The following is a 19975-nucleotide window of genomic DNA, read 5'->3' as shown; positions in this document are numbered from 1 at the left end:
AGAGAAGCAATAGCGAAGAGGAGAACCTTACATGCATACACAAATCACCAATGTCCTGGTGTAACATAAGGATCTAAGGCTTTTTCCTCACATTATATTGTTTCCTTCCTCATCACCACCCATCTAGCTTAGATCCATCCATTTTCTTTGTTCAAATCACATAAAAAAATGTTATCCCCTTCTTATGCATTTCCAAATCCCATTATCGCATCTTTCCAATGTTCCTAAACTTAGATGCCTATAACTAAATATATCTTGTTTTAGTTATTACTAAATATAATATTTGTATAACTAATTATATATTGATTTAAATACTTTTACCAAAATATATTTTAAGAACTTGTCTCTTTCCCATCATGATTACTACACTCTATCCCTCTTATCTTTGTTTCTCCTAGTCTCTCAACATCACTACCCTCTCCCTTCCACATTTCATATAAATAATTCATATTCTATATAAATATTATTTATTTCCTCAACTTTCTCACCTCAGCATTTCCCCCATTTCTCAATCGTTTACCTTATAATACCGCCTCTCCCTGCCTTAATCACCACTTAATATTAAGTTCCTACTCACCATTGTCTTTGCTAAATATCCTTGTCTATCGTAACTAACCTTATGTTAGTGACTGAAGGTTTGTAAATATTATTGATTGAACTCAAATGCCAACGACATAAATCACACCAAATTTTAAATTTATTAGGTATATTTTGGCCCATCTTAACTGAGCATGGGATGAAATTCCACTTGGCACCATAAAATAAGCCATAATCCAAATGGGTCCAATGCAATGTGTGCCAGTCAATCCCATCATGCCACAATGGGGATCACCTTGACTCTCTGAAATGACTTCCCTAGAAATAATAGCTAACATAACCCATCACACTACCTATATGAGGCACAGATATATATTCCGGTGCCACAGTGGTTGGATCAACATTTCAAATTCCCGACAGTTGTCTCTCTATGAAAGGGAACCCCACGTACATCTTAGACCCTCATAAATGTTGTCTAGGCACTCTAGATCAAACCTAGAGTTTTATTTTTTGTTGAATGATAGGAAAACTAGATCCTGTAAAATTTCAGCAATGATCCATGTCAGAATTTGAGAATTCAGAATTAAAGTAAAATTCAAGTCTTATGGAACTCTGAAGACAAGAAAATTAGGAAAAACTTGACTATTATATCACTTTGCGAGGAATTAAATTTCCTACCATTTAGTGATTGAATTGAGTTTTTTGAAGTCATGTAGATTCATGGCTTCTATAATTATCAATGTGATCCTCAACAATTTAGATATCCTCTTCTTCTTAAATCATATTGCCAGATATCATTGTAGATCTTCTCGCCAAAAGGGGAGACACCAAAAAAAGATACAGAGGATAAGGGGATGCACCTAGAGAAAAAATAATTGTGTCCAAGAGGGCCCTTCTATTAAGGGATTTTCTATAAAATCTCCCAACTTATTCATATGTACTATCTCCTTATAATTTTATGATGTGGCTTTTTAGGTCGAAATACACATCCAGTTAATGACTTGAAAGGATTATTGACTCTTTATTGTTCAACCCAATAAACGAGATTTGGTTCCAAATGAGTCAATCAATGACTAATCAGTTTCCCCAATTGATAGGTTAGCCACTCACACATTAGATGCCATGGTACGTTGCTTGTCCCAGAAGGTAATCAGTTTGGCTACTTGAATGGAATTTGTCTGTGAATATACAGATAACCTCTTATCTACATGAGAATTTCTAGATGACTTAGGGCATGGCCAACTGTCAAACTAACACTGGCCATTTAAAGAAAAAATTAGTTTGATCATAAATAAAAATAAAAACTCATTTTTTTGGATAATGTGTATGCCTTGGGAGAGGACATATAAGCATCATTTATTATAATACGTCTTATCTTAGTATCAAATGTGGATAATCCTATCTTGAGAGTCAATTTAAATTATATTTGTTCAATAACAGTTGTGGCCCATGATCAAAAAGCAACCAAAAAACCCAAATGTTTTATTTCTTGAAAAGATATATACTTGTACAAGGCTATCTAGGATCCACTACCAGATGGATGGTGGATCCATACGTCATGAGTTTTACTATTTAAATGGGGGGATGATGCAAACACAAATAAACAAGTTTTAGGGTAAAATATAAAAAAGGCTTCCCGACCAACAGTATTGAGTCTAAAACATATTATAAAGGATTTTAAAACTTGGGGTTAAAAGGATTTGGGTTCTATATTAATGGTAGAATGCTTAGATTTTAACCCCAGATATAATATTTTGCGCATTTGGGCTGAACTATAAATATTCCCGGCTTAGTTGACCTCTTAAAATGAATGTTTCTCGGAGAGAAGAAAATGATTTAAAATTTAAAGTGACTCTCTGACCAAGACAACTCAGGGATGAAATTTTATGACTAGAACTCTAGGAATATAAAAGAGAGGAGCTTAAGTTTATAATTTGGACAGTTTATTGGTCTAATCTAGTTACATTTTTAAAATGTATAAGCCTGAATGTATTGAGCAATTCACTATTTTTCCAAATCAACATTTTACATATTATTTGGGAAGAGTGGACAAGAGTGACAAGATGAAAGATAATATTAACAAAAATAACTAATGAAACAAATATAGGAACGTTGAGCTGTTAAAAAATACAATATCCTTTCATCACAAAAATATAATAAAAATTAAGATTGAGGAAATTCAGTCTCTTGTAGGAACCTATATTTTCCCTCAGTCAAAGAAGCTTCAGCGATCACAGGTTATTAGAGAAAAAATGAAAAAGAACCATTCATCTCAGACAATTGTTTGGATATTTTCTAACTTTTACCTCATCCTTGGTATTATAACAAAAAATTTTAAGATCACAAAGAGATTGCATCATTTGAAACAGATATTGGCCATTATATGTCTAGGTTACCTACCACTGACTAAATTAGTTATATAATATCTTTTGAACAGTACACATGCCGACGTAAAAAAAAAAAGAGTAGTCTCTCTAAGAAATTTAATACTTTGATGTTATATTTTAGAATAATATTATTCTACCTTTTGAGTGAAACATACTGTGACATACTATTATTCCAAAGATATAACCCATGTTTATTGGATATCAATGAAACTTAATGAAGTATGATACATAAAATTTAAATTTTTCTGCCTCAGAAGTCAAAAAGAAAATAAATCCAGCGGCACATTCTCACTACTGCTTAGTTTCACCCTCTGAGAGTTTATCTAAGCAGGAGTAAATAATTTAATGTAAAAATTAAAATATATGAAACAATTAGCATCTTGAATGTCAACAAATAATCTAATTATTTCGACAAAGTGCTTCCCTCCCTACGATGAAAAATAGGAACAGTATCAGAAGAATCCATCCCAGGACTGGACCCACAGCTGGACAAGTCTTGCAAACTCATGGAAGCTAGACAAGCCCCTAACTCTAAAACAACATCACTCATGGTAGGTCTTTCCATTGAGCAGGAATCTACGCACTTCACGGCAATATCAATCGCTTTAATAATAGATGTATGATTGTAATTTCCTCCCAGTCTTTGATCCACAATTGCAACTATATCCCCTTGATCAACTCTTGACTTCACCCATGATACCACACTCATAGTTTCTAATTCTTCTTGGATGGGAAATTTACCTGTTATGAGCTCCAACAGAATTATTCCAAAACTATAGACATCACTTTTTTCGTTAAATACTGCTGTTTTCAAGTACCTGGGATGAAAATTCAAAATGGATTTAGTATTTAGAGGAAATTTCTCGTATGATAATATTGATAATAGTATGCGAATTAAACCATACTCTGGATCGATGTAGCTGGGAGTGCCTGAAATTTCGGCTGGGATGTGTGGAGAGTCATCATCCTTGAAAAGCCTTGACAACCCGAAATCAGAAAGCTTTGCTTCAAATTTTTGATTTAGTAAAATGTTGGCAGTTTTCACATCTCCATGAACTATAGGTGGCTTGCAAAAACTGTGCAAATACTCAAGTCCTGCAGAAAAAAATTCCATAAATATGTGAGATAATTGAAGTACCAAATTTGTCGTAAATTTATCAGATTTCAAACACCATACTGTAAATATCTCACATTGAACATCACACCTTAATTTATCATATTTTAACACCATACATTTTATTGCATTTTAGCCCCGTAATGCATATTTATCAGAATTAAACACCATAACTTAAACACCATACCTTAAATTCATCCTAATATAACACCTTAAGTTAAACTCATCATATTATAACATCATACCATTAATTTACACTTTTCTGACACCATTCCAACAATTTATCATAACTAAACACTATAACCTAAATTCATCATATTTTTAACATCTCACCTTTGATGTATCAAGTTTTAACACAGCTCCCTAAAAATAGACATATTTCGACACCATGCCTAAAATTTATCATGTTTTAACACCATACTTTTTGACATATTTTGACAGCATACATTTTAGAAGAAATTTTACACCAGACCCTAAATTTACCATATTTTGACACTGTGCCTTAAAATTTATCATATGTTAACACCAAAACTGAAAATTATCATAATTTAAAGACCATACCTTGAGCAACTTCAAGAGCTATGCTGAGTCGAATTCCCCAACTTAAATTGCTGGACATTTCATCTAAATCCGTGAGAGTAGAAAAGATATGAGAATTAACTCCAAAGGAAGAAAAAATAGGTGAAATGAAAGGAGGGCAGAGACCTGATAAGAGCGCGGCAAGAGATCCGCATGCCATGAATTCATTGATTAAAGTAAGATTTTCTTGGTCCCCACAATATCCCAATAAAGAAACCAAGTTCTTGTGATGAACCCTAGACAATATTTCAGCCTGCAATAGGGTACCGGTAAGTAAAGCGAAAAATATATATCAGAACTATGTAAAGTAATAAATTCGCCATATGATATCACCTCATCTAGAAACGCTTGGGGTAATTGCGTTGATTTCTGCAAAACCATCTTCACCGCAACCTCTCTTCCGGTTGACAACTGGCCGTAATAAACAATTCCTAAGCTTCCTTTGCCAATTTGTTTTTGAAAGTTCTTTGTGATGTGCACTATTTCTTCAAAGGTGAAGAAACGACCCTTCTCTGAACGAAAATCTTGCGGTAAGTTTGCTGGGTGTTCTAAACTTTCGCGTGTAATTTCTGGTACTGTAAAAGGGTGACCAGAAAACGCGTATGTAATTTTCAGTATTGAGATTAATATAAATAGTCAACCATGCCGTACCTTCAGGAAAGTTTTGTTTTCTTCTTTTGCTAATCCAGATAAATATGCAGATCATAAGGATAATAATAAATACAGGCACAACAATTGCGACAAAAAGAACAGCCTTGTTTTTCTTTTCCTTCGATTCACAAGAGTTGGCGGAAGTGCAGGGAATTTCATTTCCATCTATTCTGAAAATTCCAGAACAAGGATAAGTATTTCGAAATGTGAAGAATGCAGAGAATTCTGCCTTTGGGAACAGATAGGACAAATGAGGCCTTTTTGAGACAAATGAGAAATATGCAGAAGAAGTTTATTGAGATTTTTGATACAGAGAAAAGGGGAAAAAACTCACACATAAACAGGTTGGGAAAGACTTTCCTTTATAGGCTAAGTCCTTTCTCAAGATAGCTGTTGGGGGCAACGGTCATATAGCCGTTGCCCCAACGGCTATTTTAAGGGGCAAAAAGGTCATTCTTTGGGGAGCGATAGAAAAAGAAAGAAAAAGAAGGAAAAGAGAAAGGAAAAAGGAAGAGAAAGTAGGAGAGAGATAGGTGGGCCATTTATAACTCATGGCCCACCTTTTTACATGTGTGTCAAAATAGAAAAGGATGAAATTTGATGTTTAACACTCCCCCTCAAGTTGGGCATAGATGTTAATCATGCCCAACTTGGACGCCAAATCTTGAAACTGTCTTCCTGGTAGTCCTTTGGTCAGAATGTCAGCCACCTGTTGCGGTGATGGTATGTATTCTGGACTGATGAGTCCAGAATTAATCTTCTCTTTGATGTAGTGTCTGTCAATTCTTGCATGCTTAAATGCGATCATGATGCACGGGTTCTTGGCCATAGCAATAGCTGATTGACTGTCAGAATATAAGATGATTGGCTTTGGAGGAATGAGTTTTAAATCAGTTAGAATATCGTTAAGCCACATTCCTTCATAAACACCTTTCTTTAAAGCCCTGAGTTCTGCTTCAGCACTCGATATTGAGACTTCCCGCTGCTTGCTACGCCAGGTGATTAAATTTCTTCCCAAAAACTGCAGTATCCAGATGTAGATCGACTATCATCCAGAGAGCTTGCATAATCTGAATCGGTGAAGATTTTAACCGTAGGGTCTCCCCCTGCCTGAAATAGAAGACCCTTCCCAATTGTCCCTTTCAAATAGGAGAGAATACGGTCAGCTGCTGTCTGATGAGACTGTCGTGGATCTGACATATACTGACTTAAAGAGTTCACAGCAAAGGATATATCTGGTCTTGTGTGGTTTAGATAGAGTAATCTGCCAATCAATCTCTGAAATGATGTCTTATCGATGGGGTCGTCCTTGTCGCTCTGCTTGGCTTGAAGTTTGACATTTGTATCCACTGGAGTGCTTACTGGCTTACAATCCAATTTACCTGTATCCTTGAGTAGATCCAGGACGTACTTGTGTTGAGATAGGACAATGCCGATCCTGGAATAAGCTACTTCAATACCAAGAAAATAAGTGAGTTGACCTAAAGATTTAATATCAAAGTTGCTGGTCAGATGACGTTTTAGATTTCCAATTTCCTTGATATCGTTGCCAGTAACGATAATATCATCAACATAGACGATTAAAATAGCCAGTTTGGAATCTTGGCCATGTTTGAAGAATAGGGTATGATCACCCTCACTTTGTGAGTATCCAACTGATATGAGAGTAGATGAAAATTTCTCAAACCATGCTCTTGGGGATTGCTTTAATCCATACAGAGATTTCTTTGCGACACACATATGATGAGTTTTCATGCAATAGATAACCGGGGGGAGGAGCCATATATACCTCTTCTTGCAGTTCTCCATGTAGGAATGCATTTTTAACATCAAATTGCGAAAGATCCCACTGATGCATGGCTGCAAGTGCAATTACTAATCTTACTGTATTCAGCTTGGCGACTGGAGCGAATGTCTCATGATAGTCTATTCCATAAGACTGGGTATATCCTCTGGCCACCAGTCGAGCTTTATACCTTGCAATAGAGCCATCTGAATTATATTTAATCGTATATACCCATCTGCTACCAACCAATTTCTTTCCTTCTGGGATGGGGCCCATATCCCATGTACCATTCTTCCTTAATGCCAACATTTCGTCATCCATAGCAGTTTTCCATTCGGCTTGAGACATAGCTTCTTGAACATTTCTTGGAATGACAGTGGTCAGTAGTACCTGAACAATCTTTCTGTAACCTGAGGACAGACGATCATAAGACACATAATTGCATATGGGATATAATTTCTTACTGCGGCATTCGAGTACCCTTGCTGATGGCAATAGACCAACCTTGATTAGCTGGTGCCGAAAGGTCTTCATGAGTATCTTCCTCGTTCTCCATCTGAGTAAACTCTTGTTCTCCATCTAACTCTGGATTGTCCTCAGCCGTTTCCGCTCGATCCATAGCTGGAGAGGAATTTTCAGATGGATTAAATCCCAGATTTTCCGTATCTAAATCTGTTCCTGTTTCATTTACTTCCAAATAACAGTCAGATCGATGTCCCTCATTGTAGAACATGCTGTATTCATCAAACTTCACGTCTGCGGTAACAAATGTTTTCTTAGTAAGAGGATGGTAACACACATAACCTTTCTGAGTAGATGAATACCCCACAAAAATGCACTTGAAAGCTCTGGAGTCCAATTTTCCTGCAAAGTGGGAATAAACATATGCTACACACCCAAATACTTTAGCAACCAAATTTGTATGAAGAGATAATTCTGGGTGACTTGAGGCTAATAGATCAATCGGTGACAGTAATGACAGGGTTCTAGATGGCGTTCGGTTGATAAGATGTACAGCAGTAGCCACAGCATCACTCCAATAAGTCTTGGGGCAGTTTCCTTGAAATAATAGAGATCTGGCTGAAGACATAATGTGCCCAATCTTTCTTTCAGCAAGTCCATTTTGCTGAGGAGTGTTCACACATGAGGATTCATGGATAATTCCATGATCATTCATGTATTGATTAACTTCAGAACTGAAATACTCCCTTGCATTATCAGATCAAGTATTCTAACCCTTTTCCCAAACTGGTTATTGATCAACTCGATGAATCGGATGATCACGGTTGGGACTTCTGATTTGTGTTTAAGCAGGTAGATCCAGGAATATCTTGAGTAATCATCCACAAAGATTATAAACCATCGGTGCTGCGATCTTCCTGTAGTAGAACAAGGACCCCAAACGTCACTATGAACCATATCGAATGGAAATTTCTTACTATGATCAGTTCTTGAAAAATGAGATCTTCTATGCTTGGCAAATTGACAAGACTCACAAACCAATCTTTGGATATCAATGTTTTTAAACAAATCAGGGTACACTTGTTTCAGAAGATGAAAGGAAGGGTGTCCAAGTCTCCTGTGCAGTAAGAAAATACTGTTTCTTGACTGAGTGTTGAGAACCATCTTCAGAGTCCTCTGTCCTTCTAGTCCGTCCACTAGCAGGAGTCCCCTTGCCTTCTAGCAGATAAAGTCTTCTGGCCGGTTTCCTTTTCACACAAAAACAGTTAGATGAGTCAAATATAAACCTCCAACCTGTGTTGTCCACTAGTCGTTGTAGTGACAACAAGTTGGCTTTAAGTCCTGGTACATGAAGAGCACTTTGTAGTAATACATCTTTAATCTTTATTTTCCCAATTCCTGCCACTTTTAGAATCCCACCATTGGCAGTAAAGACAACATGATTATCATCTATTACTTTATATTCCTCAAAGCATGATTTATCAGGTGACATGTGATCTGTGGCTCCAGAATCTACTATCCATCCATGAGATTGAAGATTTTCATATGTAGTAAATGCAATACTTTTATATTCACCTGATTGGGCGAGAGACGTGGAGCTGAATTTCTTGAATACTTTCTCGACTTCTTCAGCTATGAGCTTTTGAATATCTCCTTCTTCTTTCTTTGGTGCTTCTCCCACTTGACTGCTGGAGGATGCAACATAGGCTTTATTCTTTGCTCCTGGGTTCCATAACCCTTTCTTTTGAGGTCTTCCTTCCATGCCAGCTTCGGCACTCCTTAATATGATGTCCTGGCTTGGTGCAGTAGGCGCAGACTACGGGTTCTGTGCCGGTTGCTTCCTTAGACACGTGCTTAGACGATTTTTCTCTTGACTCTTCTTTTTTAGCGGCATGTGCTACTGAGACAGAGGGCTCAGTCGATAATTGTTGCTTTTGGCCTTCTGGCGGCTTGATCTTCTTTCTACAATCGGCACTTGTTGCCTCCGAGATCGCTTCTTCCAATGTAGGGAATTTCTCGATGGATTAGCTGGGATCGGAGACTTTCATATTCAGAATTTAAGCCCATGAGGAAGGTAAGTGTTCTTACTTTAATCTCCCTTTGCCAGTACTTGAGATTCTGAATTGAGACTGGCCATAGCTGATCAATTTCCCTCCATATTGCCTTGAGTTGGGACATATGAAGCTACTGATAATTCCTTCTGCGGATGAACTTTACTTGAAGAAGGAGGTCATACACCTCCAATCGTTTTGCATTTCTGCACAGGATTTACGGATTTCCCTCCATATATCTGCAACAACATCCATTAGATAATACTGATTTCTTTGTTCTACCTCCATATTTCTCACCATCCAGTTGGTGATGTATGCTTCTTCTGCGCGCCAAAGCTTCAATCTGAGCCTATCGGTAGGTGGTGAATCATCAGTAAGATGGTCACCCATGAAGGCGGCGACCAGTGACCTTTCGGTCAATTTCATCCAACTATATCCGTTTGTACCATCATACTTAAGATCCAGATCTGGTATGACCAGTCTGTTCTTAGTATAATCATATATATGAAGCACTTCGTCTGCAGAGGATTCTTCTTCCGAGCTGTATGCAGAAGCTTTGGCCTGCTTGGAAACTTTCCTGGAAGCAGCCTTTTTTCCCATATGATGATAGAACTTGCTTGCAGACTTGCAGACTATGGAGCTCCTTTCGTCAGGGAAGGTTGAATGAATCAACCTTGCTCTGATACCATGTGAAGAATGCAGAGAATTCTGCCTTTGGGAACAGATAGGACAAATGAGGCCTTTTTGAGACAAATGAGAAATATGCAGAAGAAGTTTATTGAGATTTTTGATACAGAGAAAAGGGGAAAAAACTCACACATAAACAGGTTGGGAAAGACTTTCCTTTATAGGCTAAGTCCTTTCTCAAGATAGCCGTTGGGGGCAACGGTCATATAGCCGTTGCCCCAACGGCTATTTTAAGGGGCAAAAAGGTCATTCTTTGGGGAGCGATAGAAAAAGAAAGAAAAAGAAGGAAAAGAGAAAGGAAAAAGGAAGAGAAAGTAGGAGAGAGATAGGTGGGCCATTTATAACTCATGGCCCACCTTTTTACATGTGTGTCAAAATAGAAAAGGATGAAATTTGATGTTTAACACGAAATAAATCTAAACTAAAACTAAAATAAAATGAAACAAAATGTATTGTCTTAAAATAATAAATAAATAAATTCAGAGGCCCGCGTGAATTTTCCTTAGATTTGCATGAATTGGTCGAAGAGTGTAGAAATGTATTTCTATATTATTTTCAGAATAAACATAGTATCACAAATAACGACAGACAGGGGAACCATGATTTTTCCTAAGACGAGTGGAGACTATTTTTGTCAATAAAAAAATTAAACTCTGAGTCTAGTAAATATTTTTTTAACGGTGTCCGAATAACAGCATCTGTTTTTTTTGGTTTCTACAAATATTATCTTCAATAAAGTAAACTAATACCATAATCAAATATTCTTATGATAGGTAAAATTGTAATTTTTTTTCAAATTCTTCTTTCCACAAGCATCAGGAACTGTTTTCACAACAAATAACAAAATTTCAACATAACAGTGAACATAAATAAATACATAAAACAAGAACATATTGTGGCACTTATTTCATGGCACTATTTTTCTTTGTTGCCTACTTACATTGAAATTGAAAAAAATTATGATTAATTACTGTACATGGAAGACAAACCTTAATAAGAGTGTCTGATTTCTCGACTTTTCTTGAAGAATAAGTGGAAGCGGTCCGCTTAGATCGTTATCAGCCAGGTTCCTAGAAAAAAAATCCAGCATAAAAAACTACGCTGCATGCTTAAAATAATTAAAATATTTATAACTACTTACAAGAATTTAAGTTCTGGTAGCAGTCCTAGGTTTAGCGGAATCGGACCTGTTAAATTGTTACTCGACAAATCCCTGAAATTCAAATCATGACATCAGGCCTTAGACACTACATATTTTCATCAAATATCCAGGGACATTTTGTTATACCCAAATGTCCTGGAAAATAGCATTGTGATTAAAACTACTCTTTCCCGCATTATTACAGGGCAAAATCATAAATATGATATAGGCTAATCTAAAATATTCGGGGACTTTATGGATTCCAATGAATTTAATACAATTCCAACGCATTTTTTCCTCTTCACTAAACAAAAATTTTACTCTGAATACTTCTTTAAAGGATGTAAATAAAATTGGTGGCAAACCATCTCGACCATTATTTCTACTCCTAAAGAGAGCTAGTGACTTACACTGAGACAAGAGCTGTTAAATTGCCTATCTCCGGAGAAATTCCGCCATTAATTCCAGTGTGTGACAAGTTTCTGCAAGAGTTGATTCACAAAGTAGCTAAGCTCGGACGAACAACTGAAGACAAGCTTTACCTCGATCTTGAAATCTCAGAGAACTTACAAGGCCACGATTCTAGGGTTGAGAGAGCCATCATAACTACAATTCAGGCCTTCCCACATTAGATCCTTGGGGACACATGGATCACCTTGCCACTTATCTCGAAAATCGTAAGCCGCTCTTATGCTGGAGATGGCCTTTACTGCCATCGAAGAAAATACTATATTATTTACTGCGCAAAGAATACTGGGGAAAAAAAGCAGGCTGAAATATTTCTATTGTTTATACGCGGCATAATTTTCGGGTTCCCTGTTCCAGGATGATGATGAAGATGACTAAGTCATGCTGGTCATCATCACACATCAGAGGCTAAGCTGATGATGGAAAAGTCATTATCAAAAACTTGTATGATAATGCTGAAAACATCATGATATCGTCTTCATCATTTTAGCAGCGGATGATGACAAGGACAATGAGGGATGAATACCCTCCGCCAATTTGACCTTCCAGTCCTTGTTCAAGATGACAAGATGATAATGATGATGATGATGAAGAACCGTCGGCTTCCTCATCATTTATCTGAATCAGGATGGTGATGGCGAGATTATCATCATCGCTCATCCGAGAGCTAGGATGAAATCCTGGCTCTCCCGTCATTGCCTCTCAAGTTTATGACGATGTCAATGACGATTTCTGGATGATTAATATGACTTCTTTCCGGCACAGATAACACTATCTTGTTGAAGTTTCCTATATGGTTCTGTCTTACAATGTTGCAGAGAACTTTACAAGTATGCATTTCGCCGTCGAAATCGACCCAAAAGTAAATAAAGACACTTGATTATTGAATACGCAAATAATTATACAATCCACGTCTAAGCCTATTCTTCCGCTAGATTAATTGTTAAAATACATATGATTTCTTCACTGAAATCGAGCCAAAGTGAAAGAAATTAAAACTCCGAAAACATAGAGAAGGGGGAGGCAAGCACCGTCATTTTCCAGGGTGGGCAATCCGCTAAGCTGCAACAATGTATGAACCTCCAAGGCATTGATAAGGGGCGGCAGAGTGGAGTTCCTGGTAGGCCTTATACTGTAAGTTATCCTCCCTTCTGCTTCAGAACTTCTATTATATAGAGATTCCACCGACAAATATCTCGGGCGATACCCCCCAATCAAGCGTGAACTGCCCTCAAAGATATCAAACTCTCTTCTTGAGTTGTTCTGCAATCTCTGAATCTCAGCAAAATGCATGAAAACATATGTATTATTCCTCTGGATTCTTGTCAGGTTAAAGCTCAAGCTCTCAGACACAGCCTGGGTAGTAACAGCCGTTCTAAGAACACCCTCCGGAACGCCGAACTCGCTGCCATTAATATTAATCGTCTGATTTGTTCTGATCGTCAGCCAATTCTGTCTTCTCTCAGATCCGAACCAGATCCGATCAAATGGGTCCATCGGGTACCTGCCAATCAAATGCATCAACAGTTAAAGTCAGCAATGAATGCTTAAACATGCACTATTTGAAATGAAATCTCTGGAGGAAACAAAGATAAAAGATGAACTAAGAGAGATATCAAGAGATCAAGAATGCCCGAGTTGTATTAAAATTATTATGGGAGATTGAGAGTTTTACCTTCTACTCCCCTGACTACCGAAATCTATTCGATCGCCATTCAGAACAAGAGCCTGTGAGCCATTCACTAGTGGGTACGTTGTATTAAGAAGAGGTCTGAGCTCAAGCACTGTGATGTACGGGGTACCCCGGCCTTTATTGACAAGGCAGACTTGAACAAACTCCCTCGAAGAAACGAAGATTATCTCATGCCGTGAGAAATTAACCCTCGGAATCGTCCTCCAGAAGTGGATATCAATGTAGATATCGAAAACCGGGGGCGAATTCAATCCGTCGAAGTTTCCGTACTTGAATTCAGCTCTGGCGAGGTATTTCTGGCCTTTGATCACTGGGCCGAGCGTGTAGCAATTCCGCCGACCGTTGGGGAAGCTCCTTAGGGTTCCGTAGAAATCAAAGCGGCCTGTGATATTAATCTCCGGCGAGATCTTCATGTTTACGCCAACGTCAGTGTAATCGGCGTCAGAAGTGTAGACGATGTTCGTTTTCTGTTCCGTGTAATCGGACGCCTCGTCGTAACCGCAGTCTATGCTGATGAAACCTACAACGATGGACAAGGATTCAACTCAGATTTCGGTAGCATCGATAAGAAATCGGAGAAAAAAATCGACCACAAACCTGCTGTAGATTGGCTCGACGCGGCGATCGGCAAAGCTAGAAAGAACATCAACAGCAATCTCAATTCCATCGCCAAACCTGAAAAATCAGCTTCCGCCGCGAGATCCGAGCTGATTCAAACGCGATCGATCGATCGATCGAACGAGGGAGATGATCTTCACGAGATCGTTCTCGAGCGCTCGAGTTGAAGAAGAAGAAGAAAAAAAAAGAAAAGGAAATGAAAAGAAGCTAACCACGAATAGTCATATTTGTAACAGGAAGTCAATGCCACGACAGATTTCCGCGTTGATTAGATCTCGGTCAAACTAAGCTGACTTGAAAAAACTGCCTCCATTTCAAAACCGACCGGCGTAGGTAGGATTGGATGGGGGATGACGGATAATGAATCGTCATCCGTTGTCGTCTAACCTCTGGACGGATGATTGGACGAAGACATTTCCGTCACTAGACATCAGTCATCTTTCCGAGATGACGAAAAAAATTATGACGATCTGCTCCGTAACAGTCCGTCGTCCCTGGTCATCCTCGTCAGTGGACGGATGACAGGACGAAGACATTTATGTCATTAGAAATCAGTCGTCCTTTCGAGATGACGAAAAAAATTATGACGATCTGCTTCGTAACAGTCCGTCGTCCCTCGTCATCCTCCTCGGTGGACGGATGACTGGACAAGGAAATTTCTATCATTAGACATCAGTCATCCTTCCGAGATGACAAAAAAATTATGACCATTTGCTCCGTTACAGTCCGTCGTCCCTGGTCATCCTCGTCAATGGACGGATGACTGGACGAGGACATTTCGGTCATTAGACATCAGTCATCCTTCCGAGATGACGAAAAAAAATTATGACGATCCGCTCCGTAACAGTCCGTCGTCCCTCGTCATCCACGTCTGCGTACGAATGACTGGACGAGGACATTTTGGTCATTAGACATCAGTCATCCTTCCGAGATGAAGAAAAAATTATGACCATTTGCTCCGTTACAATCCGTCGTCCCTCGTCATCCTCCTCGGTCTATGGATGACTGGACGAGGACATTTCCATCATTAGACATCAGTCATCCTTCCGAGATGACGAAAAAATTATGATGATCTTCTCCGTAACAGTCCGTCGTCCCTCGTCATCCACGTCGGCGGACGGATGACTGGACGAGGACATTTCGGTCATTAGACATCAGTCATCCTTCCGAGATGACGAAAAAAAATGATGATCCGCTCCATAACAGTCTGTCGTCCCTCGACATCCACGTCGGTGGACGAATGACTAGACGAGGACATTTCCATCATTAGACATCAGTAATCCTTCTGAGATGACAAAAAATTATGACAATCTGCTCCGTAACGGTCCATCGTCCCTCGTCATCCAAGTCGGTGGACGGATGACTGGACGAGGACATTTCCGTCATTAGACATCAGTCATTCTTCCGAGATGACAAAAAAATTAGGGTTAATAGCACGAAATATCCTAAACTATTTCAAAAATCTGAGATATATCCTAAAAATTTTTTTTGGCGAGGTATATCCCAAACTCTCTAAGTCGACGACGACATATCCCAGTGATGACGTGGAATCCCTCGTGGCTGCCAGGTGGATTTCCGGCCAGATTTTGACCTGGCGTAATCCACCTGGCAGCCACGATGGATCCCACGTCATAACGGGGATTCCACCTGCCAAGTGTTTTCCGATAAGAGAGAGAGGCATTCTAGAGAGAGAAGGAGAGAGAGAGACGTGCTAGAGAGAGAGAGAAGGAGAGAGAGAGGTGTGGTAGAGAGAGAGAGAAGGAGAAAGAGAGAGGTTCTAGAGAGAGAGAGAGAAAGAGAGAGAGAGAGAGACGTTCTAGAGAGACCCGACCGAATTGAATCGCGCGGGAGAGTGAGGCGTTCTTGAACAGAGACATAGACAGAGAGAGAGGGGAAGGTTATCGGCGATCGTTGTAGATATTGGAGAGAGAGAAAGAGAGTAAGAGGGGGGTTCTGCCAAGAGCTCGCGGGGCCTCGGCGGCCGGCGGAAGAGGTGGTTTCACCTCCCTCGTCGTGGGCCAAAGGAGAAAGGCTCTGACCGCCCCTTGCGCTGACGACGACGATACTTCCCTTGTGCTCGAGGACGACGTCAAGGTGTGGCCCTCCCCGACGAAGTTCGTGAAGCACTCGCTGGCGCTGATTGCCCTGGTTCCCAAGGATGCCACCCTCTTCATGGCCGCCGTTGCCGCCGGCACCGCTTGCTTGACGTTGACAGCGCCGCTTGATCGCATCAAGCTCCTCATGCAGGTGAGCTTCACCCACCTTCCAGCACCCCCCTTCTGTTTATCATGCCTATTCGTCCTTGTCCTCTCGATGGATTTTTTAACACCCTTTATCTTGTTTTGGGTTCTTACTACTTTGCAGAATCACAGCGCCCGGAATTTTGGTCAAAACACCGCAAAGGATATTAACTTCTTTGAGGTGTCCCTCGCCTCTTTTAATTAACTATCTTGCAAGTTTATCGTCTGGTTCATTTTTCATCCGTTGCTGCCTTGAATGCGTAGCAGGCTTTCTCTTTAATCGGTAGGGAGGAAGGTGTCAAGGGTTACGGGAAGGGTAATCTTCCGCAGGTAGCTTCCTTCGGGAATTACCCACAATTTTTTACTTTATAAATTTTCCCATGATGTCTCTCTTTCGTCCAGATGATCTGTATTATTCTTTACAATGCGGTGCAGCTGTTTTCTTATGAAATTTACGAGGTCAGCGCTCTTTTGCTGTTTTCTTACAGCGCGGTGCAGACAATGCCCACGCTTTTTTACTTTTTCAGTAATTTAGCGTTCATTTATGTGTTGTGTTTGTTTGCGGAGATTAAATCTTCAATTCCCTGTCGTTTACCCCTGCTCTTCATTGGGTTCTTCAGAAACTCTTCAAGGGAGCAGATGGGGAGCTTTCAATTCTTGGAAGACTAGCTGCAGGCGCATGCGCCGAGATGACTTCCACTCTAGTAAGGCCTCTAGGCATCAATTAAATACGTATTCTTTTGAATTAATCTCACATTTTTGGCAGATTTCTCACAAGCATATCATCTTACAGAATTTGGATGTTCTGAGGTTGCGCCTAGCTTTATAGCCTGGAGGTAGAACAATGTCTCAAGCAACTGCCATGATTAAAAAAAAGATTATATTCTGATTTTTCGGCGGATTTACTCAGTTATGAGATTGAACTGTGCTTTCAGGTGGCATTATGCATGCTGAGAGAAGAGGGACTAGCTTCCTTCTACTCTGGGCTTGGTGCCTCCCTTGTGGGCATGCCCTACATTGCAGTGAATTTCTGCTTGTTTGACCTGTACGTTCCCACTCTCGGCGTTCTCAGGCACAGTCATGATTTGGCCGCCACCGCTTTTCAAATAGGGTCAAGAACTCTCTTCCGGATAGACATGGTCCAAACCGTGCGAGCGGATCCCGCTCGTGCGGTTGGGCGCATGTGCGGGGCGTTTGTGCGAATTATCGCACACGATTTTCGCACATCGCACCGCCCACCGCACAGGGGTCGGTGCGGTGCGAAAATCCGACGTCGTGCGAATCTTCCCCCCCTCCCCGTCGGCCGGTCGTCCCCTCCCCTCCCCTGGCCCGCCGCGCCGCCCCCCTCTCCCCCCTGCCCCGCCGCGCCCCCCCCTCCCTCGTCGGCCCCTCCAGTCGTCCCCGCCCACTGCCAGCTTCCCCCTCTAGCCCGCGCCCCCATCGCCCGGCCCCCCTCTAGCATGCGCCCCCTCCGGCCGCCTCCCCCGCCGGCTTCCCCCTCTAGCCCACTCTGGTCGTCCCCGCCCCCCTCCCCTGCCCTACTGCGCCACCCCCTCTCCCCTGCCCGCGCCGCGCCCCTCTCCCCTGCCCGCCGCGCACCACCCCCCCTCCCTGCCCGCCGCACGGCCTCCCCTGCCCCGCCGCCCCCCTCTTCCCCCCTGCCCCGCCACGCCACCCCCTCCCCTGCCGCACTGACCCCTCCCCACCCCTGCCCCGCCGCCCTCTCTCCAGCCCTCCTCTGCCTGCGTCCCCCCCCCCTCCGCCGCCTCCTTCACCTCCCGTCCTCCTCCCCCGGCCGCCGCTCTCTCTCCGCCCTCCACCCCCTGGCCACCGCCCCACACCACCACCACCCCCCCCCATACCCCCCAGCCCCCCTGCCTTCTCTCCACCCTCCACTGCCTACGGCCCCCCACCCCATCCACCCCCCGCCGCCTTCGCCGGCACCGTCTTCTCCGGCGACGCGGCAGCGCCGCCCTGGGCCGTCGTCTGACGGCGCAGCGTCATATTATTTTTAATTATTAATTATATTAATAATTAAACATAGTAATTATACCACTTATATTAAGAATTAAATATAGTTATTTTATTTTCCAAATAGCATTTACAATTTTTTTTAAAATCCTTCTAAATGTGTGAATTTAGTGCGTTGTGCGGTGCGCTTTTCCGCACAAAAGCGCACCGCACACCGCACAGGGCATTTTGTGCGTGCGAAAATTCGCACACTCAGTGCAAATTTTTGCATCGCACCGCACGACCATCTGTACTTCCGGAGACGTATCGACAGAGGCCAGAAACCTCTCTAGTCATAGCCCTCGCTTCCGCAACGCTTGCCACACTCATGTGCTTCCCTCTGGACATCGTAAGGAGACAGATACAGATGAAAGGCTCGAAGTATGACAGCATTCACGCGGCCTTCACAGGTAAAATAATTCTGCATAATTCTGCATTACTTGGTCTCGCCTTTGGAACACTATTGAATTGCCTCTGTTTATCGCTCAGAATCCACTTCACAGAGCTGAGGATAGTTGTTTCTTTGTTTGTTTGTTTGTTTATGCCTATGTAGGGATTGTGGAGTGTGGTGGTGTGTTCGGATTGAACAGTGGGTTTGTGCCCAACGCACTCAAAAGTTTGACAAACAGCAGGTACGCCGGTGCTCATGCGATAAGGAATGTGTTTATCCTCATTAAACTAGCGGATATGAATCTTGGAGTCAGAAAGTAATATTTTGATGTTTTTTTCTGTTGGGTGGTATCTTGCAGTAAGCTGACCGCCTTCGACACAGTAAAAGGGCTGATAGCAATGAGTCAGAAGAAGCTCCAGAGAATCACAGACGAGAATCGAGCCAAAATGCTTAGTTGAGAAAGTGTCGCAACTTGAGGGCCTTATGTGATAAGTAGCCGTCCATTTTGCCAACGTGTGTTGCAAGATTTTTCATTTTTAGAGCCGGGCTTATGCCCAAGTGTGTAAACGTTTGATTCCTTCTTTTTGGTGGTGCTCCAAGTTGGATGAGAATATTGAAATTCCCAAAGATCATGGGAGGCAAAGAGCCAGATGGAGAGGGAGAGGGGAAGCCTGGGGACCCAAGCATTGATGTCATCAGTTGGGGGCCTACTCTTGCTATTATAGATGCATTCCAAAAATAAGAGATTTAAAAGGGACAGTGTCAACTTGAACTCCTCCAATGTGAGGCCCTTCTACTTGTCCAGAGGGGGCGCAGTGTCCACATCTTCTTGATCGAGGAAAACAAAATTTGAAGAGATCTGGATTGAATTTATCTCTCTTTACTGGTTTTGACCAATTTCTTAATCAAGCTCATGAGAAGTTTCTGTTCAACCTCTGGAGAAGCGCCATCATTCTTGACGCTGACTCCCACTGCATTTTCAATTTGGAGAAGAAGATTGGAATTCAGCTGGATGAGGCTAGCTTGGAGGATCTGCTGTCTCTCGCTCTCTTTGTCTCTATCGATATCCCTCTCTATCATCTTTCATCTCTAACTATTTCTCTGTCTTCTTTATCTTATCTCTCTCTTAATGTTTTTGTAACTCTTCTTTCTCTCTGTAT

General features: G+C 41.3%; 1 protein-coding gene and 1 pseudogene across 3 annotated transcripts; one reads left to right on the top strand and one right to left on the bottom strand.

Annotated features, from left to right (window-relative positions):
* Positions 1-3258: 3258 nt before the first annotated feature.
* Positions 3259-14365, bottom strand: LOC144708210 (putative LRR receptor-like serine/threonine-protein kinase At4g29180). 2 transcript variants are annotated; one of them, XM_078581426.1, is made up of 13 exons: positions 14154-14365; positions 13539-14076; positions 12895-13367; positions 11966-12104; positions 11806-11877; positions 11396-11467; positions 11244-11324; positions 5269-5438; positions 4951-5192; positions 4744-4870; positions 4600-4662; positions 3830-4019; positions 3259-3742 (listed from the first exon to the last, which is right to left on the bottom strand). In XM_078581426.1, exons 1-13 carry the CDS (start codon positions 14221-14223, stop codon positions 3328-3330), a joined length of 2652 nt encoding a protein of 883 aa, XP_078437552.1. In that variant the 5' UTR covers positions 14224-14365; the 3' UTR covers positions 3259-3327. The 2 variants fall into 2 exon arrangements, with proteins under 2 accessions (XP_078437552.1, XP_078437553.1); XM_078581427.1 differs by having other exon boundaries at positions 4951-5129.
* A 1683-nt stretch (positions 14366-16048) lies between these two features.
* LOC144708587 (thylakoid ADP,ATP carrier protein, chloroplastic-like) lies at positions 16049-19442 on the top strand (annotated as a pseudogene). The gene is made up of 11 exons (XR_013582816.1): positions 16049-16421; positions 16539-16595; positions 16682-16744; positions 16817-16873; positions 17035-17118; positions 17181-17267; positions 17350-17459; positions 18481-18494; positions 18679-18834; positions 18978-19056; positions 19174-19442. The product of XR_013582816.1 is annotated as a thylakoid ADP,ATP carrier protein, chloroplastic-like (transcript).
* The last annotated feature ends 533 nt before the right edge of the window (positions 19443-19975 follow it).

This window comes from Wolffia australiana, chromosome 10 (assembly GCF_029677425.1).
Source record: "Wolffia australiana isolate 7733 chromosome 10, ASM2967742v1".
In the NCBI taxonomy this organism is placed as follows: Eukaryota; Viridiplantae; Streptophyta; class Magnoliopsida; order Alismatales; family Araceae; genus Wolffia; species Wolffia australiana.
Note: the sequence above shows the minus strand (reverse complement) of the source record. Positions and strands in the feature narration are given on the sequence as shown.

What these genes read in the sequence shown, in the direction of transcription:
- LOC144708210 (XM_078581426.1), bottom strand. Translation starts at nt 14,223, where the DNA reads ATGGAATTGAGATTGCTGTTGATGTTCTTTCTAGCTTTGCCGATCGCC. An exon ending in AATCAGACACTCTTATTAAG is followed by an intron (nt 5,439 to 11,243) that starts GTTTGTCTTCCA and finishes TGGAATTTTCAG; the next exon opens with AATAGATGGAAATGAAATTC. An exon ending in CCCAAGCGTTTCTAGATGAG is followed by an intron (nt 4,871 to 4,950) that starts GTGATATCATAT and finishes ACCCTATTGCAG; the next exon opens with GCTGAAATATTGTCTAGGGT.